The sequence below is a fragment of the Erinaceus europaeus genome, chromosome 16 (assembly GCF_950295315.1).
Source record: "Erinaceus europaeus chromosome 16, mEriEur2.1, whole genome shotgun sequence".
Lineage (NCBI taxonomy): Eukaryota > Metazoa > Chordata > Mammalia > Eulipotyphla > Erinaceidae > Erinaceus > Erinaceus europaeus.
The window spans coordinates 8,126,661-8,149,456 of record NC_080177.1 but is presented as its reverse complement, the minus strand read 5'-3'; the positions used below and the strand labels follow the sequence as shown (position 1 = coordinate 8,149,456).

Below are 22,796 nucleotides of genomic sequence, written 5' to 3'. Positions count from 1 at the left end.
TGCTGATTCCACACTTAATAACAGTGCTGTGTGGGAGATCTTGCAAACATTCTTAGATCTCAGTTCACAACAACTCTGCAAACTAATTCTGTTTTACAAAGAAAGGAAAAAGCCAAGCACAGACAGGGCAAGCGGGGAGCCCAAAGCTACCCAGCAGGTTAGGGAAGGAGACAGGCTTTCACACTGCTGACACTTCAGCTGCAGCTGAACCTCACAGGCAAACTTCACGTACCCTAACAGTCCCAGAGACAAACAGGGAGTTAGACCAAGCGGAAAACCCAACAGGCTAGGAAGTACGAGCTTTACAAGTTTGTTTTTTTTCTCTTTCTTTTGCTTATTCAGCTCTTATTGGATAAAGACAGAGACAGGAGGGGGAGGTAGGGAAAGAGACAGAGAGACACCTGCAGATCTGCTTCACCACTTGTGAAGCTTTCCCCCTGCAGGTGGGGGGAACTGGGGGCTCGACCACAAGCGTATGTGTACGCTTAACCAGGTGTGCCACTCTGCCTGGTCCCTAAGTTTTTTGTTTTTTTTTAAACTTTACTGAGGGGTTTACAGTTGACAATAAGATACAGTAGTGGGTACAGTGGGTAGCATTTCTCAGTTTCACACGGCACTCTAACCCCCACCTAGGTCCTCCTCTGCCATCATGTTCCAAGATCTGCACACTTTCTAGTTTTCTAGTCAAAGTCCCAAGAGATGTCTGAGATAAGGTGAGGGAGGTGACAATCTCATTTGTAAGCTCTACTTAATACAAACTTCAAAATGGACACAACGTTTCCTACTCAGGGTATTTACAATTTTGCCCCCAAGTCTGAGTCTACTGACCAGAGAACAGGGGGGGGGTGGGGGTGGGGGGGGGGAGGGGGAGCACCGGGAGGGGGAGGGGGGTGGATGGGTCTGGCTCTTAGGAGGAGCCCTCTGCCTGGGGGATCCTTCTCAGTGAGGCTCAGGCTGAAATGCTGATCTGATGTTTGGTCTTTTGACAATTTTCACTTAATGAATTGATTCCTACAGTTCATTAACATACCCACTTCCACTTCGGTATACACATATGTTTTAATTAGCTGCTCATTGGCTGTTTAATTACAAGAAAACAGCTGACAGCTGCCTCGCTGAATTCTAATGGCAGACGCTTTGGAACGGCTACACAGTTGCTTTTGACAACCGAGATTTATTCATAACTTTGTGATTTATTGTGATTGTGCATATGCCTGTCCAGATTATTGTGTCTCCCGATACAATGGAAATTTCAAAAATTAAACTGGGCAGCGGCAGGGGGTGGGTGGATAGGGTTACAGAAGTGGATACGTGTCTCCTCCTTGGCATTCTAATTTAGAGGCTCTTGAAAATCCTATATGTAAAAACAAGGACTATAATCTTCTAATCCCTGGAACTTTTTCTGCTGTGAGGATCTGGAATCATGGGGCTGAGGAAGAGGGAGGATTTTTGAATAAATGTGGGTAAACGTTAAGTGTTTGGATGAAAGAGAAAAAAAAATAGCTGTCAACTGACTTTAGTTGAGGCATAAAGAGAGGGACAGACACACACACACACACACACACACACACACACACACACACACACACACACAAATCAGGGAGAGGATGAGGTAGGGGAGATGACAGGAAGAAAATGGGGCAGAGGGTAGACGCAACAGTCCCCAGGAGGCCAATGTAGTGGGAATGTTGTTCTTCAGCCAAGAAGGGACAAGCTAATTTGAGCCGTTAGCTGGAACGGCCTGCGACGTGCATCTGGCAGCAATAAATCAGATGTAGGGCCCTCTTAAAGTGTTTTCCCTCTCAGTTAAGGACTGGTGTCCCTCTAGGACTGTATGTGCAAATGATCTCCAATTACAGCTGACCCATCGGGTCTCATCTGGTGAGCAGGGAAGTCTGCTTCCCCATCCTGTGGTAGCCCAGACTCAGATCCAAGCCAAGCGAACACATTCAGCTGCGGTGAGTCCCAACCCTGCAACTCTGCACCCCAACCCCAGGCCAGTCACTTACTTAGGGTCCTAGCTTCCGGATTTCTTTCTTTCTTTTTCTTTTAAATTTGTGATTTAATAGTGGATTAAGATGATAAGAAGACAGGGTTGATTTCCACACCACACCTACCACCAAAGTCCTATGTCCTCACCCTCACACCTCCCAAAGAGAACCACCAGAGTTCTCACAGAGACTTAAGAAGAGTTTGTTTCTGTTTTTTTTTTTTTAACCCCCATCAAGTTCATGTGTCGATCAGGTCTCTAGATTCCACACCTGAGTGAAACCATCCAGTAGTTGTGTTTCATCTCTTTACTTATTTTGCTAAGCATGATCAACTCCAGTTCTGTCCATTATGCCCCAAGGGACACAATATCATATTTTTTATTGCAAAGTAATATTCAACATAGTATATATCTCATAACTTTTTTGTTTTTTTGTCACCAGAGTTATCACTTGGCATGGAACTATGAATCCACCGTTCTGGTGGCCTTTTTTTCTTTCTTTTCTATTTGACAGAACAGAGAGAAATTGAGAAGGGAAGAGAGACAGAAAGGGGGAGGCAGGAGGCTAAGCAGTAGTACACCAGGTTAAGCACACATAGTACAAAGTGCAACGTCTAGCAAAAGGATCCTGGTTTGAGCCCCTGGCTCCCCACCTGCAGGGGGGGTCACTTCACAAGCAGTGAAACAGGTCTGCAGGTTAGGGTGCCGGGCTATCATTGCCAGAGAGAAGAAACCAGGAACTTGTGGCAGAGTGGGAACGCAAATCTTTATTCATGCGGACGCCCTAGAGTGGGTGTGAGCATAGCAGGTTTAGGCCACATGGAGCTGGCAAAATGGTCGCCTCCCGCTATGCACGCCAGCCCTTCTCCAGGTCAGGACGTGGAAGAGAAAGAGAGAGAGAGCAGAAACAGAAGTGACTTTTATAGGAGAATTCCGGCAGTGGCAAGTCGGGACGGAATTGGCTAGGAAAGGGGGTGAAGAAAACAAGGCACTCTGGGAAGGTAGACAGCTGCCGTAGCAATGGCTGCTAGGGTTTCAGCTGGCGGGAATGGGTGATACCCTGAGGGGGTAATGTGATGGCAGAGGAGTCATTTTTAAAACAAGGCAGAAGACTGATATGTAAATAATAATACTCGCATGGAAATATGGTGGTTTGTGGGTCCTGCTTAACTCAACCACATCTGTACAATATCCCAACACCTCCCCCTTTCTTTTTATCTAGTGGCCATAGTATCAGGAAATTTAGAGTGGAGGGATGCCACGCTCCAGTGGGAAGATGCAGGATGTTTTTGTGGGGGAGGGAAGACTTACACAGCCACCAACCTTGTGAGATTTATATGTCCCCCCTTTTGTTCAACCCCTCTGTAGAGAGAGAGACTTACCTGGAGGGACTCATCTCATAGGTTAAGCTCTGCCAGGCTCCACCATCTCCTCACAATATTCCTGCATCTTTCCCATGTCTTCTTATCTAATTGTCACATTTAAATGGGTCAATGTCTGTAAAAGACTCCATTTCTGTTAGGGGAATAGCAGTGTAGGGGTGAACAGAAACCTTTTGGGCAGAAACCTGAATGATATCATGCAGGCGTTTTTAAAAAGGACTGGAATAAGACAGGGAGTGATAATTAAGAGTAGCAAGAGACATTGTGAGACTGAAGGGAGGCCTGGTAGGCGGAGGGGGGCAGCTTGGAGTGTACCTACTCATGACCACAGAATGTGAGCTCAGATCTATAGGGATGCAGAGATTACATAGGCTCCTAGGCTGAATATGGGCCCCAGATCATATCAGACCGGTGGGGTTTACAGTCAACAATATCTATACCCCTTTCCCATATTAGTGAGCTACTCTCTTCCATGATCCAGCTTTCTGGTCCTTTGTCCAGCCATGACATCATCTCCCCAAACAATAACTTGGGTCCACCTGCATATCAGATTTCAGGCTCAGGGGAAAAAAACCCAAAACCAACAAAAAGCAGTATAGCCACAGGCCCTTTGGAATATAACTAAATAGGCCTACTAGCCATCTACAAAATGGAGACACCCCCCCTCAACTCTTCATCTGCACTATTCCAGCCGTTAGGTTCATGATTAGTCAACAATTTGATTGGCTTTATATGTTAACTCTCCTTTCAGCCACTAGGTTCCAGATGCCAGCATGATGCCAACCAGACTTCCCTGGACAGACAACCCCACCAATGTGTCCTGGAGCTCCAATTCCCCAGAGCCCTGCCCCACTAGGCAAAGACAGAGGCAGGCTGGGAGTATGGATCAACCTGTCAACGCCCATGTTTAGCGGGGAAGCAATTACAGAAGCCAGACCTTCCACCTTCTGCACCCCACAATGACCTTCAGTCCATACTCCCAGAGGGATAAAGAATAGGAAAGATTTCAGGGGAGGGGATGGGATACAGAGTTCTGGTGGTGGGAGTTGTATGGAGTTGTACCCCTCTTATCCTATGGTTTTGTCAATGTTTCCTTTTTATATATATATAAAAAAACAGCACTCAGAAATCAGCTCACCGAGTATAAGCTACTTGAATTTACAATAAAAGCATCCTGAAATCATAGTCTGAAAGTCTAAAGAGGATATGGTATAAAACCACGTGTGTGAACCAGAGCATATGAGATGTCTTCAGAGATGTATTCAACTCTCTTCAGTCATTGCTTATATGAAAGTGGCACTAAATAAACATCTGTTTTGATCTGTATGTAAATGTAAATTAGTTTGACACTGCATTTTTGATAGGTGTGTTAATTTCTGCCCATGGCAGGTTAAAACATCAGATACTGAATTCTGAACAGATTCAAATCCTGATATTTGCTAGGGGGACTGGGGTGGAAATTGTTTGGGGGGGGGGGTTTGTTTTTTCTTCTTCTTCTTCTTAAGTCTTGATTTTTTTTTTTTCCTCCATTGTGATGTTTGGTAACATTAAATTTAAAATGTAGTTATAAATAAAGTTTGAACTTACTTGTAAAATAAAAAAAAAAAACAAAACCACGCGTGTTCTTTAATTTTCATAGTTATTATCTGAATGGCTATTATATCTACTGATGGAGCCAGGAAAGCGAAGTCCAAAGGCAAAACAGAACCGTCTCTCAAAAGGTAACACTCAGCCAAGGTTCTTGTTCTTGAAATACACATGAGCATTTCTATTTAGCTTGAAGACCGAAACCTTAAGTCTAACATCTACAGCCACTTCACTTTTATTTCTGGACTTTCCTCTGCCCATGTGGTCTGTGGTCTGTGATCTGGCCCACCTGCCTGGTGGACCTACCTCATCTTTCTTTCTTTCTTTCTTTCTTTCTTTCTTTCTTTCTTTCTTTCTTTCTTTCTTTCTTTCTTTCTTCTTCTTCTTCTTTTTTTTCTATTTTTTAATTATCTTTACTTATTGGATACTGACACCCAGAAATTGAGAGGGAAGGGGGTGATAGAGAGGGAGAGAGACAGAGAGACACCTGTAGCCCTGCTTCATCACTTGGAAAGCTTTCCCCCTGTAGGTGGGGACCAGGGGTTTGAACCTGGATCCTTGCGCTTTGTAACATGTGCGCTCAACCAGGTGCGCCACCACCCGGTTCTCCCTGCTTCATCTTTCCTTCCCTTTCTGATGCTCACCCAGGGCCAGGGCCAAAATCTAAGACCTCAGCAATATCTTCACTGATTATTAAAAGACAAAGAAAAAGAAAAAACAAACAAATGAATAAACAACAAAATCCACCATGTCAGTATGCATTCTTAACAGACCCACATGTTCTTCTGACGCTAATACCCTAGATGTGAGTAGTGCAATGGCACCATTCTCTCTTATTTCAAAAAGGACAAGCAAAACACTTTCTGAGTAAAACCTTAATGGGTCACAATATTGCCCAACTGGTAAACGTTCCATGATTGAGGCTTCAGGTCTGAGTCCCAGCACCTCCTGGGAACACTATGAACATCACTAAGGGAAGAGGTCCATGGACGAGGTCCTGAGGAATCTCTTCTCTCTCTCTCTCTCCTTCTAAAACAGGTGAAAGAAAGAATTGGCTTTGGGGAGATTACCAAGTAAATACATGTTCACCTAGAGAGAGAAGAGGGAAAAAAAGGATATTTGGAAGCAGCAAGAGGTGTGACTTCGAGAGGAAGAGAAGGTAGGAATGTCGAAAAAATGGACAAAGATATAGATATAAACAGATAGTTATAGAAATAATAGTCAACCCCGTATCTATGATCTTGGGAGAACTATTGCAGTTTCCAAAGGAGGAAATGTGGACACAGAACTCTGGTCATGGGGACGGTGTGGAATTATACCCCTGCTCCTCATAATGTTGTAAATCAATATTAAATCATTAATAAAAATATTGCACATGCATGAGGCACTGGTATTTCACTGAAAAAAGAAAACTGACTTAGCAAAGCTTAAAAAAACCTGGGGACAGTGAGCCTCCTGCACCCCTCTCTCTCTCTTTAAATGTCTTTTGTAGATGCATTGTTACAGGACACATTTTCTTTTTCTTTTTAATTTTTTTTTAGCTTTTGAAGTTATTTATTTATTTATTTATTTTTTACCAAATTTAGGAACTTTTAAGGTCTAATACTTTTTTATTGTTGTAGTTATTGATGTCATCTTTGTTGGATAGGACAGAGAGAAACAGAGAGAGGAGGGGGAGACAGAGAGGGGGAGAGAAAGACAGACACCTGCAGACCTGCTTCACCACCTGTGAAGTGACTCCCCTGCAGGTGGGGAGCCGGGGGCTCGAACTGGGATCCTTACGTTGGTCCTTGGCGCTTTGCCCTACGTGCGCTTAGCCTGCTGTGCTACCACCTGACTCTCCCCCCCTTTTTTTTTTTCTTTTTTGCTGTTCATGCACAAGTTTACCTGAGCAGGTAAATGGAAAATTAGAGAATCTCTGTAGCTAATCAACAGGCTTCCTAGTCTCGATGGCATCAGGCTGTGGGTTTTAGCATGGAAGTCAAAATACATTCACAAAATGGATCGGCTCAGAAAAACTGACCCGGTCATCTTCTTCCCACTCATCAGATGTAACTATTTATATATTTAATTAGCAATTATGCTGATGGCTGATGATACTGTCACACAGACAAATCATTGACAATTTATCATGCTGTAACTACCATCACCTGCTTACAATGTCATACACTGTGAACACAGATAGAAAAGCATTAGTCTTCTGACTTCACTACTGCTAGAAATAAAAAAAAAAAAAAGTGAACTAAAGCAGAGAGAATGTGCATCGCAGAGCAAACACTAGATGTGCCAAATATCAACACACACACACACACAACCTACTGTCTAAATCCCAGGCTGGGTGGAATCCAATCTGTTGGTAAGATCCACTTTTCATTGTTTGGAACTTTTAATTTATTTATTTTTATTTATTTTTGTAACTTCTATCAGAGGGAAAGAATCACAGAGAGTTGGGAGCCACACTGGCGTTGAGGCTGTGTCAGTGTAAGGTCTGCATGGGAATCTAGAGAACTGATGACGGGAATGATAACTGGCCTTTGTTTGTCCTTTCAATTGCTTTTGTCTCTGTCATAAATAAACACGGGGGCGGGAAGGAAACACACATGGTTTATGCCTAGCAACACGGCGGTGGTACTCAGGGTTCAATTCGGGTTTTTGTTGGAGAGCGTGGTGTTCATTTATCTTCTGAATTGTTGGTCTAGTTCACAGGAAGTAGTCCTCCCTGCCCCTGCCTCACTCCAGACTTGACTCCTAGGTCCTCAGTCCAGTTTGTCACATTAAAATGGAAGAGACATGAAGAGAAGAGTCTGAGTAATCACTTTCCTGGGCAGAATGAAGGGAAGTTAGTGGCTCTGACTTGAGCCATTAAAGAAAATGCCCAGGTCGTGTGCAGTGCACAGAAAATACATGCACGAACCCTCGATTCACATTTCTGTACCACACAGGAGCTCCATGGATGATGGTGGAGCGATGCTGTGGTATCTCTCCTCTCTCTTGCTCTCACCCTTTATCTAAAATGGTGGAAAAGTTGGCCAGGGGACGCTAGTCATCCTTGGTAAGGTACATGGCTTTTTTTTTTTTTCTTTCTTTCTTTCTTGGAATGCCTGGGGAAAGTCCTGCTAGCTCTTTGCTCTTAGTCAGGAAAGGTCTTACCATCTTGACCTGGGACACAGAGCTGGAGAGGGGCAGTGACTCAACCACGTCAGCTGAATGAACATGGAGGACCAAGGGGATGAGTGCCATCTCCTTCCTTGGGAGACAGCAGAAGATGAGGCAGTTCATTCCAGATCCTTCCATTCTACTGATTTAATTAATTCGTGGGGAGCCCTAGGGGGCGGATACAGACTGAGGAAATCAAAAGATGTCAATTTATATTCTTCTTCTTCTTTGATAGGACAGAGAGAAAGTGAGAGAGGATGGGGAGATAGAAGGAGAGAAAGACACCTGCAGACCTGCTTCACCACTCATGAAGCGGACCCCATACAGGTTGGGAGTGGGGGGTTTGAACTAAGGTCCTGTGCTTGGTAATATGTGTCCTTAACTGGGTGTGCCATCACCTGGTCCCTTCAACTTTTTTTTCATTGAAAGTCTAGAACCCAGAGTCCTTGTGGGAGACCAAAGAGACGGGTAACTGAAAATCTCCCTTTCAATACAAGACTCCCCACTCTTAAAAGGCAGGTGACTTTTTAAAAATCATGACGTGACACCATCTCCCCAGGCAACACCTTTAGACAACCTACATGATAGCTGTTGGGTTCAGGCAAAAATGAGTAAAGTCATAGGCCCCTTGGATTATGCCTGAAATAGACTTCGTAACTTTTTCCATAATGGAGACCCCAAATTTCATATGCTCTATTCTTTTTTTTTTATATGCTCTATTCTTGCCTGATTATTAAACAATTTATTCTGCTTTATATCTTAATGCTTTTCAGCCACCAAGTTGTAGATGCTACCATGACGCCAACCTGACTTCTCTGGGCAGACGACCTCACTGAGGTACCCTGGAGCCTCACCTCTCCAGAGCCCTGCCCCACTAGGGAAAGACAGAAACAGGTTAGGGTATGGATAGACCTGCCAATGTCCATGTCCAGTGGAGAAGCAATTACAGAAGCCAGACCTTCCATCTTCTGCACCCCATAAAGATCCTGGGGTCCATGCTCCCAGGGGGATCAAGAACAGTGATACTTCCAATGGAGGGGGTGGGATATGGAACTCTGATGGCAGGAATTGTGTAGAATTATACCCCTCTTATCCTACAATCTTGTTGAACATTATTAAGTCAATAATAAAAAAGTAATAATAAAGTGTGCTTGGTGGTGTGCAGAAATTTCAGCTTTCCCAAGGTGGGGTTGACCTGAAGCATTTGCATATACACGACGTGGTGTCAAACACTGTGCTGACTCAGAGCAAAACAAAGACAGAAATCACTTGGCAAATTTCCATGTGTCTTCCAGTGTCTAGTTGTGTCTGCTGGGACTTTCTTGTCTTATGACGGAGTTATTTGTCTAACTCCAGTAAAAAGAAAGCTGACCAAACTTCTGGGGTTGATCCTGCCCCCCGCCCCATCTCTCAAATACCACAGGACTGACTCAGGCTTGGCTTGGTGGTAGCAGATAGGCTCAGAGCATCCTTTGTGTCTACCTAGCTTCCCTCCTGTTCATTCGGCATGGTTTTATCCTGTAAGCTCTCTCAAGGCTCTTCTAATATAAGCAGGAGGATTTACATCTTAATAAATTGAAATTTGAATAACAGAGGCAATCTGGATTGGGGAGTCCTGTGTGATGAGGATAAACATGTCTATATCCCACCCTGTTAGTCCATCTGTGTTGTCCAGTGTGCCTGAGACCAGCTCCAGGGACAGCTAGAATAACAGTCACAGCAGCATGAAGTGCTACTTAGACAGAAGTGTGTCCGACAGCATCCAGACTCCCGTCTACACTTTTTCATCCTATTCTTGGATAGTTCTTTTCTTTTTTCTTTTTCTTTTTTCATTTTTAAAATATTTATTTATTTATTTATTCCCTTTTGTTGCCCTTGTTGTTTTATTGTTGTAGTTACTGATGTTGTCATTGTTGGATAGGACAGAGAGAAATGGAGAGAGCAGGGGGAGACAGAAAGGGGGAGAGAAAGAGAGACACCTGCAGACCTGCTTGTGAAGCGACTCCCCTGCAGGTGGGGAGCTGGGGGCTCGAACAGGGATCCTTACTCCAGTCCTTGGGCTTCGCGCCACGTGCACTTAACCTGCTGTGCTACTGCCCTTATTTATTTTTTTTATTTTTATTTTTTAAGATAATCAAAGAAAGTGGTAAGAATTAGTCAATCAACATTGGGACTGAAAGTGACAAATACAGGAATGTTAAATTGTTCCTCTAGCCTCCTGCTATTTTTATAGAATGAAAAAAAATAGATATTTTATTTCCCTTTTTTTTTTTTTCCTGCCTTTGGGGTTATTGCTAGGGCTTGATACCAGCACTACGAATCCACTACTCCTGATGGACATTTTTTCCATCTTATTGGCTAGGACAGAGAGAAACTGAGAGAGGAAGGTGAGATAGGGAGAGAGAGAGAGAGAGAGAGAGGAGAGAGAAAGATAAGAACAATACTGGCAGACCTGCTTCACCACTTGTGAAACATCCCACCTGCAGGTGGGAAGCTAGAGTCTTGAACACAGATCCTTGCCCGAATCCTTGCACCTAGTACAAAGTGGGCTTAACCGGGGGCCGGGGTGGGGGTGGGGGGGGGTGAGGCACTGCCCAGTCTCCCTCTCTTATTTCCTTAATTGTAATTTAACACCAAAATATTTATCCTGTCTTGTCATTTAATATCCCTCAAAATGCCAAGGAGTTGAATTTTTAGACATGCAAGTAAGTACACACACACACACACACACACACACACACACACACACACACGAATCACAAAGATCTGTTCTAGCATTAAAAGAAACAACAACAATTAAAAAGGCTTACCTTGCAGCCTTCACATGTAATGACACCATAATGGATTCCTGATGATTTGTCTCCACAGATCTTGCATGGAATAATTTCAATTTGAGCTGCAACAGAAGCACGCAACCAGTTAATTACATTTTCTTTTAAACACCTTATAAAAGCGTTCCCTGATCAGCATTTGTATAGTGAAAACTAATAACCTGCTAAACATTATACTGCATTAACTATTCATTGCTGAACTGTGAGGGTCCCCCTGGAGCCCTGGACTAAATTATGGCTGCTCGTTATATAATAGCTTTCGGGTTATTAAAATGGGTCATTTGAGAAGGTGTTTAAGAACCCACAAGAAGACTAGAATCAGCATTTCAAAGCCTTCCAGAACTGGAGAGTTCGCAGTTTAGACCTCAGAGCAAAGCAGATACTAAAATATTTCCTCCGATCTCATTTTCCATCATTATTTTTAAAAGGTCATAAATCTGCCTTGGCACTGTAGCTTGACTGGTGGAGAGAAAGAAAAAAAAAAATACTACACTCTAAAAAAACAGTCAAGCCCATTTAGGAAAATGATTCAATTCAAAACATTAATAAGTCACATATGACGGTAAGTCAGGCTCTCCTTCCCCATCTTTTTTTAATTAATGGGGCTGCCATGTGTTCAGATTTTAGTTCATTTGTGTACAAGCAAAACCTTTCAACCATAAAGTTAATATCCTCTCTGAATGTGAGAATGGTACATCCTGACCAGTGGAATGTATAGCTTCTGAGTTCTTTATGTTAGAAATCGATTTCCTGGTGCAATGTTACTATCCCACTGATTACTTAAAGATGTTTCAAACTAGAAGTCTAACCAAATTATATATATACATATACAAATACATATACAAATACAAATACATATACGACACCAAAGTTCTCAAATAGGATAAAGCCCATTTCTAAGCAAACACACTATATCTTGAGCAGAGTTAGAAAGAGCGTAATTGAGAATAATAATAACAATAATAAAAAAGAATAACCTAAGGATGAAATACTTAGGTAAGACAAAAGGCTTGGCTCACCATGATAAAGAGTTGCAATACAAGCCCAAACTGAGCTATACAACCAAGGTGGTAAAGTTCACTGATTTCCCTGGAATGATTTACTATATTTGATTTCACGCATCATGACTTTCACTATTGGTTATCATGCCGGGCTATCTATGAGATTGCACACGTGTGCACGCACATACACACACACACACACAACCACCACTACCACCACCCTCTTCCCTCCTCCGCAGGGAATTACATTGTTTTATAACCTCTAATTGGTTCCAAACCTTGCAAGTGGCAATGACTTGGCTAAGAAACAAGTCACACAATGTAACACACATGTAAGTACAGCCTACTCATTCTTCCAGTGTCCACCCCATGACCTGGGTGGGACCTTCACAACCACTTTGGATTTGAAGCAAAATAAAATGACCAGATTCCATCCCATCGGGAACCATGTGTACCTCTTGACGTCCTTTCAATAGGGCTGGTATTGAACTGAGATGATCTTAAAGCATGCAAGCACTATTCTAGAAGGAAGATTCTCCCATCAATCATGTTTGATACAGATACACTGACTTTCTTTGCTCTGTCCAGATTTAGAGATTCTTCAAAGTCTCACATTCCACTTATTTTTCATAATCCAGATGCTAAGGCCCCAATAATGATGAACAAGTCAACTGTCCAACATCTGCTCTGACATATGCCACTTATTATGCTATAACATAGCTATTTAAAAAATTATCACCTGCAAGTCTAGCTCCTAATCTTAGTGTCTAGCTTGTTGTTGTTGTTGTTTTGAAGGGAAGTTCTTAATGGAATCTTGAATACTTGGAATATTTCATACCTATAGCTAGGCTGTGCAATATTTTTAGTATGGTAAAGGTAAAATGTCATGCCTGAGTATCTGTAATGAGACGGAGAGAGAGGGAGGGAGGGGGAGAGAGAGAAAAAAAAAATTATACTCAATCTATTTTTAGAGATTGACAGAAGCCAAGTGGTAGTAGAGGGATTCTGAGGAACACTACCGCTGAGAGCTACTTATGTCTCAGATAAATTAAACATAGACAAAGTTTGACATGTCCAAGAGAGTTTAACTTGGCATGAGAATTATGTAAGGCCACTAAAACAACACCAAGACTCCGTGTATCTCAAGAGTTGTATTATTATTATTATTATTTTATTATTTTAAATTGATGGTGGTGCTAGGGATGGTATGTGGGATTCTGGAGCTGCAGGTATGAAAATCTTTTTGCATAACCATTATGCTATCTCCTGACTCTGCTGGCCAAGGCGCTATCTTCATTCCATCTTAACAGTGGGAAGATCACCATATCTATTTTGTCCTTTGTAAGAACAGTAAGACCATGGGCCTGATCTTACTGGGAATGAGTGAAATCTGTACTGGATCCAATGCACTTATTGCTGGGCTGGGAAGAGACTCAGTGACAGAGCAAAGGACTTGGAAGCAGAAGGTCTGGAGTTTAATCCCTGGCACCACATATGCCAGAATGGTGTTCTGGTTCTTTATGTTATCTCCCAGGGATAAACAACTGTGAACAAATTAACATCTAAAAATGATGATTTCTAGTCAGTCTGGCGGGATTCTGATCTGGATGATAAGGTTTAAAGCAACGAGAAAATACCTGTGAATGACTCTTGTGATCCTGTCAAGGACATTTCATCTGACATAGGGACAACTTGGAGAGGCTCAGCACCTAGCTGGGGTAGGGGAACGCACAGGGTGGGAGTGGGGGGTTGGGGTATGAAGGCTGTGGTAGCACAGACCCAGAGTTGGGGGACATCACTTCCTATCCAGGACTGTTGGCTTGGGTCAGGCTCTCCAGGTGTTGGTCTTCAGCCTTGGTTCAGCTCTGGGTGGGTAGGGTGGAGGGAAGGAGAGTCTCTCAGAAGCAAAGGGCAGCCAGGCTGGAAAAGAGTCCATCAGATCTATGGAGGCCAGAGAGGTAAGTATGAATGGACTCATTGTAGCTAACCTACTTTGTCAAGCAGGACCTCAGTGGCCTAAACCTTGGTGGTGTGTGCGTGCGTGTGCGTGTGTGTTATTTTTCTCCAGCATAAGATTCAGGTCTGTTAAGATTCGATTATTTTACAGCCCTGTACATTGAGTGGATTTCTTATCTCAGAAGACAACATCAGTTGTAAGTTTTCTAAAAAATGACTAAAGATGGACCTGCTTCCCCCCCACCCCCGCCCCTCTCCTCCCAATACCACAAACTCTGACCATGATCTGACTGCATGCATTGCTATTCCCAGAAGACAAACACTTAGAGAGTGCTGGTGAACCAACAACACACAGAAGCTGTCTCCAACCCCCGTCCTCCTGGGGGTCACGTACACACCTTGAATACACCAATGAAGGCAAGTGCATTTGTCCCAAGGAAGAAAGTTGTGTTACATACATTTGGGTTCTCAACCCAACAAGGGGAAAGAGCCCAGAGCTGCCTTTTATCCATTCTCTCTCTCAGAATACCGCTTATTGCTATGTCACTTCAAACTCATCTTGTGTGACAGGTGTGGAGAGTCCTGCACCATGTCTGTGGTCTGCACACACACGATCTTGGCAACCTTTCAAGGGGTCAGTCCTGTCAGACACCTCTACCACCACAAGTCTCTAGATGTGTGGGGTCCACACGTCTACTTGTCCAGGTCAAGAAAGGGCACTGCGCATGGGGTGGCTGGAGCCAAGATGAGGGCACAGAGTCATGAATTGGCTTAACAAGCAATGAATGCTCTGAAAAATTCAAACTGACCTATCTTTTCAACTTGACATACCTAGATAATTTGCTCTTGGATGCTACCCTATGTGATTCAAAGAACCTCTCCCCATCCGGGGAGGTAAAGGTCTTAAGTTCTCAGGAACTGACCACAGGTCTCAGAGAGTGGGGTGGCAGGAAATGCTGGGTGGGGGAGACCTCAGTGGCTTTTGGAATGTACCGTTACCCACTGAAGTCTGTTCTTTTGGGGGCCAGGCGGTGGCATATCTGGTTGAGCACACACATCACAATGCACAAGGACCCGGGTTCAAGCCCCTGGTCCCCACCTGCAGGGGGAAAGCTTCACGAGTGGTGAAGCAGGGCTGCAGGCCTCTGTCTCTCTCCCTTTCTATCCCCCCCCCTCTATCCCTCTTAGTTTCTCCCTGTCTTTATCTAATAATAAATAAAAGATTTTTTTTTTAAGAAAGGAAAAAAATTCCAAAAAAAGTCTGCTTCCAACTATGACACCATCCCCCCAGACAATAACTTAGGTCACCTGCATGTTAGATGTCAGGCTCAGACAAAAACTAGTAAGGTCATGGGCCCCTTGGAATAGACCTAAAATAGACCTACTAGTTTTTTCCAAAACGGAGACCTCAAATCTTCCTCTGCAATATTTTTATCTTTAGGTTCATGATTAGTCAACAATTTGTTCTGCTTTATATCTTAACTCTTTTTCAGCCACCAGGTCCCAGACACTACCATGATGCCGACCAGACTTCACTGGGCAGACAGTCCCACCAAGGTGTCCTGGAGCCCCACTTCCCCAGAGCCCCACCCCACTAGGGAAAGAGAGAGACAGGCTGGGAGTATGGATCGATCTGTCAATGCCCATGTTCAGTGGGAAAGAAATTACAGAAGCCAGACCTTCCACCTTCTGCACCCCATAATGATCCTGGGTCCACACTCCCAGAGGGACAAAGAATAGGAAAACTTTCAAGAGAGAAGATTGTATACAGACTTCTGGTGGTGGGAATTATATGGAATTGTACCCCTCTTATCCTATGGTCTTGTCAATACTTCTATTTTATAAATAAAAAATAAATAAATATAAAAAAGACAAAAAAAAGTCTTTTTTTTTTTTTTAAATAAAAATGTGGGCAAATTGACTCTTTTATCCAGAGCCACAGAGAGATTTAACACAATGCTGATCAAGGCTGTCCCACAAAATTTCTTTCTTTTTTTTTAAATAGCCCTTAATTTTTTTTTTTTTTACTTATGCATTACTGGATAGAGACAGAGAGAAATTGAGAGAGGAGGGGGGATAGAGAGGGAAAGAGACAGAGAGATACCTGCAGCCCTGATTCACAACTTACAAAGCTTACCCCCTGTAGGTGGGTGCCAGGGGCTTGAACCCAGGTCCTTATGCACTATAGTGTGTGTGCTTAACTAGGTGCACTACCGCCTGGCTCCCTAGACATAGTCATATTGCATTTATTTATTTATTTATTGAATAGCAACAGAGAAATTGAGAGGGGGTAGATAGAGAGGTAGAGAGACACTTGCAGCACTGCTTCACACCACATAAAACTTCACCCCCCACCCACCCTATCTCCTGGCAGGTGGGAACCAGGGGCTTGAACCTGGGTCCTCATGCATTGTAACACGCATATTCAACAAGTGCACCGCCACTTGCACGCCCCCCCCACTCCCCATTTCCTTAAGAGGCTAGAATAAAAGCTACAAACATTTACCTGGAACCAGAAAGTATCCAGGGTTGCCAAAGTAGTCTTGAGATAAAAGAATAAGAATGGAGACCTTAGGCTTCTTGATTTCAAATCCTACTACAGGGCTATTGTAGAAAATGCCTGGTACTGAAATACAGATAGACACACAGACCAATGGAAGATGACTGAAAGCCAAGAAATAAGCCCCCACATCTATAAACACCTAGATTTATAATGTGTGTGTGTGTGGGGGGGAGGCGGGGTTGTCAAAACATTAACTGCAGAAAGGAAAGACTCAACAATTGGTGTTGAGAACATCAGGTTGAAATGTGCAGAAGAACTAAACGGAACCACCACATCTCACCACATACAGAAATCAACTCCAGAATGAATCCAAGATTTGGATTTTAAACCAGAAACCATCAAATATTTAGAGAAAAACATTGAAAGAATACATTTTGATGCCAGCTTTGGAAACTTCTTTGGTGATTCATGTCTGCAAGGAAAACAAAGGCAATTTTCCAATTCTTTTTTTTAAAGGAAGTGAGGAGTGATACCACAAAACCAATCTACCTCCCACAGAACTCTCCCAGTGTCATCCACAGTGGTGCTGGGGCTCCAACCCAGGACCTCACATATGGTCAGGCACATGCCCTGAGCTGATGAGCCAGTTTTCTCCCAGAATTCACTCTTTCCTCAAAATTATAAAAGACACAAGAGAACAAGAGAACACAGGCATTCTTCCCACCTCATTTCTTTGCTTAGCATAATTGGGAGCGATATCTTGGTTCACAGCAATAGATTTCATACAAGGGTGCACACCCATTACTTCATTCTGTTAAGTATGGGTAAGGAGAGAGTTCCCAACAGTATCCAAGAGATTTTAGTATAAAACAGTGATGTCGCAGCAGGCTTCAATGAAGTCACGTGCCCGACATCTCTGTGAGGCAGGTGGTATCACTATCATCATCATCATTGTCACATTGTAATATTTATTTACTTAGAATCCATAGCCTGGCAATGAATTCAGGACCTCACACATGCCTGATACGGTTGAACAAACTCTTAGCTCCATTTTTAAAACTTTATTTTCAGAAAGGAGAGAGAGAGAGAGAGAGAGAGAGAGAGAGGAGAGGGATAGCTGAGTACTGCTTCACCATCCATGGAGATCCCATGGTATTCCCATGGGGTTCCAGGGCTTGAACCCTCAGCCTGGAGTTCTCCATTCTCTAGACATGAGCTCTACCCACTGCATTGTCTCCACTAGCCTCCTTATTTGCATTTTAGATGAAGTTTACAGAGACTCAGCTGTCTCTGAAAAAATCAGACATCGCGAGGCAGAGGCACGTGGAAGACCTGTAGACCCATTTTCTCTTTTAGCCCAATTTGAAATCCTGGCTATTTCCCTTCTCTTGCACCAGAGGGCAAAATGGAATTAAATCTCTCCTCTAACAAGCTTCAGGACCAGGCTGTTTTTCCGAAGTAGCCATTCACTAAGGATCCAAAGACATCGCAGAAGTCATTTGGTTAAACCTGCATGCTATTGAGAATGGATGTCAAGAGGTTGTCCTGGGAATTATCTGATTAATCTAACCACTAGACGCAATCATCAACCTTCTAGGTCAGTCTCCACTTTGCAAAAATTCCAAGTAGAGTTTCTGACCTCGAGGTGACTGACACCGAGCTTGAACGGTTCTTACAAGCTGGCCCCCTGACTTAACCTCCCATGTGGAGTCCCAGATTCAGAGGGAGAATGGAGAAAGGACAGTGGCCATTTTGGATACGGGTTCTACCCACATGCACACCACAGAGTCCTTACACAGCCTCAGCAGTTGGCAAAAGAGCAGTTATTATTATTGTTATTGTTGATAAGGAATTCTGCCTTGTAGCCAAATGAAAGTCTTTTCTCCAGACCTTAAGCTCTTTCCGGAGTGGGGATAGAGAAAAGCTGCTTATCCTCCCAATACTATGACAGGCAGTTCATACCAGACGCAACAGCAATCCTTTCCAACCTCGGCACTTAACTATTTGCTGTAACATATGGCATGTCCCAGTCCGTCATGGTGGGAGGCACCTGGAATTTGTTACTAATAATAGGAGAGAAAATTTGAAACTTTTTTTTTTTTGGCGGGGGGTTTCCTATAAAGAGAACTAATATGGACCTGGGGCTATCCTGGTAATATCTTTCTCTCTTGCTCCCTTGCACAATGACCTACTTCCTTGGGCTGGATGGAAGAGGGTGGTTTGGTTTGTCAGGAAATCACCAGAGTTTAGGTTCACCCACACACCTACGTCACACATCTGAATGCTGAACAATTGCTGTGTGTGTGTGTCTATTAAACAACAGCAAACAAATCAAAAGTGCGCACACACACACAGACGGACACACACACACAGACGGACACACACACACAGACGGACACACACACACACACACACACACACACACACACGCCATGATCAAGGAGCACTGTTTAAAGAAACACAATGATCTGCTGACAATTTCTTCTTCTTCTTTTTTTTTTTTTTTTTTACTTTTCCTTTTAGAGGTCTGAGCCTTTGAAGGACTCTCTGCTCACGATGTTAAATATTTCTCCAATGTTTGAATTATTATTTTTTTTTTAACAACCAGCATGTATTACTTCTGTAAAGCAGAAAAACCAATAAAGATTAAAAAGAAAAACCCCAAGGCATTTTGATTTTAGTTTTCAGTGAAATAGCTTGAGTCCTTTATGGATTAGTCACTTTATTTTATCCCCAGTGGAAAACTGCTGGGGTATTAACGGCTCTGCGGCTGCCTGGGCAGTTGGTATGTCGGGGCCGAGGTGGTGGGGAGCAGAAGTCTTCACCTGTCTCTCAGGGTGCACAGGGGAGCTTCTGGCTCCTAGAGCATTGTGGTGCCTCTAGGCGTGGCTGATAGACAGTCCCGGGATCTCCCAGGCCATTGCACCTGGGCCAATGGGGCTTAGCCCAGGGGTCAAAGGTGAGGGCTGAAATTCACCTGGCCTTGAGCTGTCTCCTAGGAGCAGGGAATCTTTTTACTCCTTTTTTTTTGCCTAAATAGGGGTGCTGGAAATTTTTGGGCACCCTTCCTTCTCTCCAGTGTGCAAAGATGAATCTTTCCCTGATATCCCACCACCCCTAGGCCACCATCTTGGTTTTGCAGAATTTACAGATGAAGGTGGATACACTGTGAGTTCCCCCATAGTTACAAATATTCTCTCCTCCTGGACCCATGGCCGGGAGTCCAGAGTGTCCAACAGCTCAGGCTGCAGTGTGCGAACTCGTAAGCCCCTTGTTCTGCCAGTTGGTCTACCAGAGGCCTGTGAAATAGGACGCCGGTGGGGCTTCCCTCCAGAAGCAAGTCTGTTGTGCAACAGATTCTGGGATTCTCTCATGACAGTGCTGAACATCACCAGAGCAATTAGCCTCCTAATTAGAAAAGTCTTGGCCCTTTGGTACAACAGCCTTGTGCGATCCTTTCTGGCGAGGATGATAATGGCTGCTATTTGCAGAGTTCGCTAGTACTTTTTAAGTTTTTGTTCTTATTAGAGGTCGTTGGGATTTTGGTGCCCGCACCAACTTTTGAAGTAGGCAGATGGGTATTATAATCCCCATTCTACAGATGTGGGAAATGGACCTCGGGAGGGTTAAATGGCTTCTATGCTGTGTCTAGATTTCCCTGGGCCTCATTGTTGAGACAGCAAAGGACAGACTTGCTATCTCTTTCTGACTCCAGCTACATGCTGCCTGGAAAGTTCCATTATCATCCTTCCCGGGGCTCTCAAGGGGAAAATGACAGGAGAGAGAGGGAGCTGGGAGATGGATTCAGCTCAGCGGCTGAGCTGGGGTTCTGCCCTGTCTCCTTCTAATCTTCGCCCCTCTGGGTGGCCTCAAGCAAGTCACTCATACCCCCACTTCCTCCATCCATAAAATGGGAATAACTCTTACCTCCCAGGCAGGTGGTGGTCAAGGAATGCTCGCAAAAGCCTTTGAAGATGAAAAGACCTCTATAAATGAGAAGCTTTAGGAAGCTTGGGCCATCGTTTTTGGCAAGGACCAAGACGTTGTGCCTCAGCACCACAACAGATAGAAAGACATAAAGAGAACAGAGACGCAGAACTGTAATTTCCAGCTGCCTGCTAGACTTAGTTTGTTTCTTTCCCTTTTTTCCTTCCTTCCTTCCTTCCTTCCTTCCTTCCTTCCTTCCTTCCTTCCTCCCTTCCTTTTTCCCTGTCTTTCTTCCTTTTTGTCTTTCCTTTTCTTCTTTCTTTTTTCCTGTCTTTCTTTCTTTCTTTCTTTTTTCCTGTCTTTCTTTCTTTCTTTCTTTCTTTCTTTCTTTCTTTCTTTCTTTCTTTCTTTTCCAATTGCTGGTTTCCAAAATGACTTCCTTAGAGACTAATAGAATCTTGATACTATCATTTTAGTCTCAACTGGACAGAAAGAGGGAACATAGATGGAGAAGTTGCCTCTTTATATGGCAGTGCTTTCAGAGTCATGGAGCTAAGCTTTCAGTGGAGCTTGGACCATTTTGCAGGGTATCATGGGAACAGCATAATGCCACATGTGGAACAAACAAAACAAGCACACAGGCCACCTTCTGGGCTTCACTATCCAGTCGACAGCTGTCTTAAAGGATCCTGCCACGGGGCCAGATGGTGGCGCACCTGGTTGAGCGCACACATTATAGTGTGCAAGGACTGGGTTCAAGCCTTTGCTCCCCACCCATGGGGCGGGGGGGATTTCACAAGTGTTGAAGCAGGTTTGCAAGTGTCTCTCTGTCTCTTTCCCTCTCTACCCCCTCCCCTCCCAATTTTTGGCTGTCACTATCAAATAAATAAAGATAATAGAAAATATTTTTAAAAGGACCCTGTCAAATTATCACCATTAAAACAAGTCCTGTGTCTTACTCTGCCACCCTCCCCTCTAAGCCCCGCACCTTTCCTATTATTAAAAAAAAAACCACCACACCCCAATTCATAAAACCTTTCAATTGAGTGTTATAGTTCCAGCTGAAAAAAACTTTATGAAAATCATTAAAAAAATGTGTAGGGGCTGGTTAGCAGTGCACCTGACAAGAGTACACACATTACCATGGGTTAGGACTTGGGTTCAAATCCCGGTTTCCACCTGTGGAGGGGAGTTTCATGAGTGGTGGAGTTGTGCTGCAACTTTCTCTCTTTCCATCTCTCTCTCTCTCTCTCACCTCCGGTCAAAGAAAAAGGGATAAAGGGAGGCCAGGTGGTGGCATACCTGGTTAAGTGCACACACTACAGCACACAAGGACACAGGGGGACACCTTTATAGTGGTGAAGTAGTGCTGCAAGTGTCTCTCTGGCTCTCTCTCTCTCTCTCTTTATATCCCCCTTCCCTCTGAATTTCTCTCTCTGTCCAATAATAAATAACTATATTTTTTTAAAAAGAAAAAAGAAGAAAGAAACAGAGGGACAAAAATGTCCACTGGGAAAGGTGGAGTAGACTTGTAGATACCAAGCCCCAGTGATAAACCTGGTGGCCAATAAAAATAAAACACAGTCGAATCAAATCAAATGAAATGAAATGGTGACACACAGACCTGCCTCCTAGACGTGCACAGAGGGACACATCTCATACAAGCCAGAGACCAATTATTTGCAAACTAAATCTGAAAGGTTTAACAAGGCTGAAGCTGTGGAAATCTGACTCCTTTCAGTCTCTCTGAGCAGAGGTGCACAACAGTCCAAACACTGGGCTAGAATTCCTCATCAGAATTCAGAGATGTGTGTGTGTGTGAAATCTTTTGTCTTCTTTAGGAAGTCTTGGGAGAATACGGAAGACCGGCATATGATCTTGTGAATACGGGGGTAGCTCTGACAATGGGGACTGAGCTTTAAGCCTTTGTAATGGTGCTTCTATCTCCACAGGATTAAGCTTCCCACAGAAATGGACTCACACTCTCTGATGCTAAAAGCCAAATACAGAGGAGCACTCTCGTCCCTGGGTAGCGAAACTCTGTCCAATCAGAGAGGAAAACCTTATTATCCCCCCCCCCCGCCGCCAGATAGATAGAACAACAGTGGCTAGCTTTGATTTTTAGATTCATTTCACTCCTGAATTCTTATTTCATAGCAATCCACAAAATGCCTAAATTCAAGGTAACAGATTCTTCACCTCTTTTGGTAACTACCTGGCATCCAAACAAGGAACTTTGGAATAAAAAGTTTGAATAGCAAGTGAAGCAGTGCTCCCATATCTGACTGGACTCATCCAATAGGTAAAAATGCTGAATAGATTCTCACCCACTCAAAGTTCAGCAGGACTTGGGATCGGGAGGCAGCTCACTTGGTAGATTGTGTACCCTGCCATGCACAAGGTCCTGGGTTCGAGCCCTGACACCAGAGCATGCTGGACAACAAAGGGTGGGGTGGTACATGG

The 22,796-nt window shown here is 43.7% G+C and overlaps 1 protein-coding gene and 1 long non-coding RNA gene across 6 annotated transcripts in view; one reads left to right on the top strand and one right to left on the bottom strand.

Moving 5' to 3' along the window:
- The window catches only part of RORA (RAR related orphan receptor A), a 933,557-nt gene that overhangs the window by 50,669 nt on the left and 860,092 nt on the right, over positions 1-22,796 (bottom strand). For all 5 annotated transcript variants that reach the window (XM_060174402.1, XM_060174403.1, XM_060174405.1 and 2 more), the window contains one exon: positions 10,926-11,011. In XM_060174402.1, the coding sequence (XP_060030385.1) occupies positions 10,926-11,011 (86 nt within the window). The remainder of the gene's footprint in view (positions 1-10,925; positions 11,012-22,796) is intronic.
- LOC132533408 (uncharacterized) lies at positions 1,858-16,091 on the top strand. Its single transcript, XR_009545264.1, has 3 exons — positions 1,858-1,958; positions 5,998-6,118; positions 15,397-16,091. It is a non-coding gene; the product is annotated as an uncharacterized LOC132533408 (long non-coding RNA).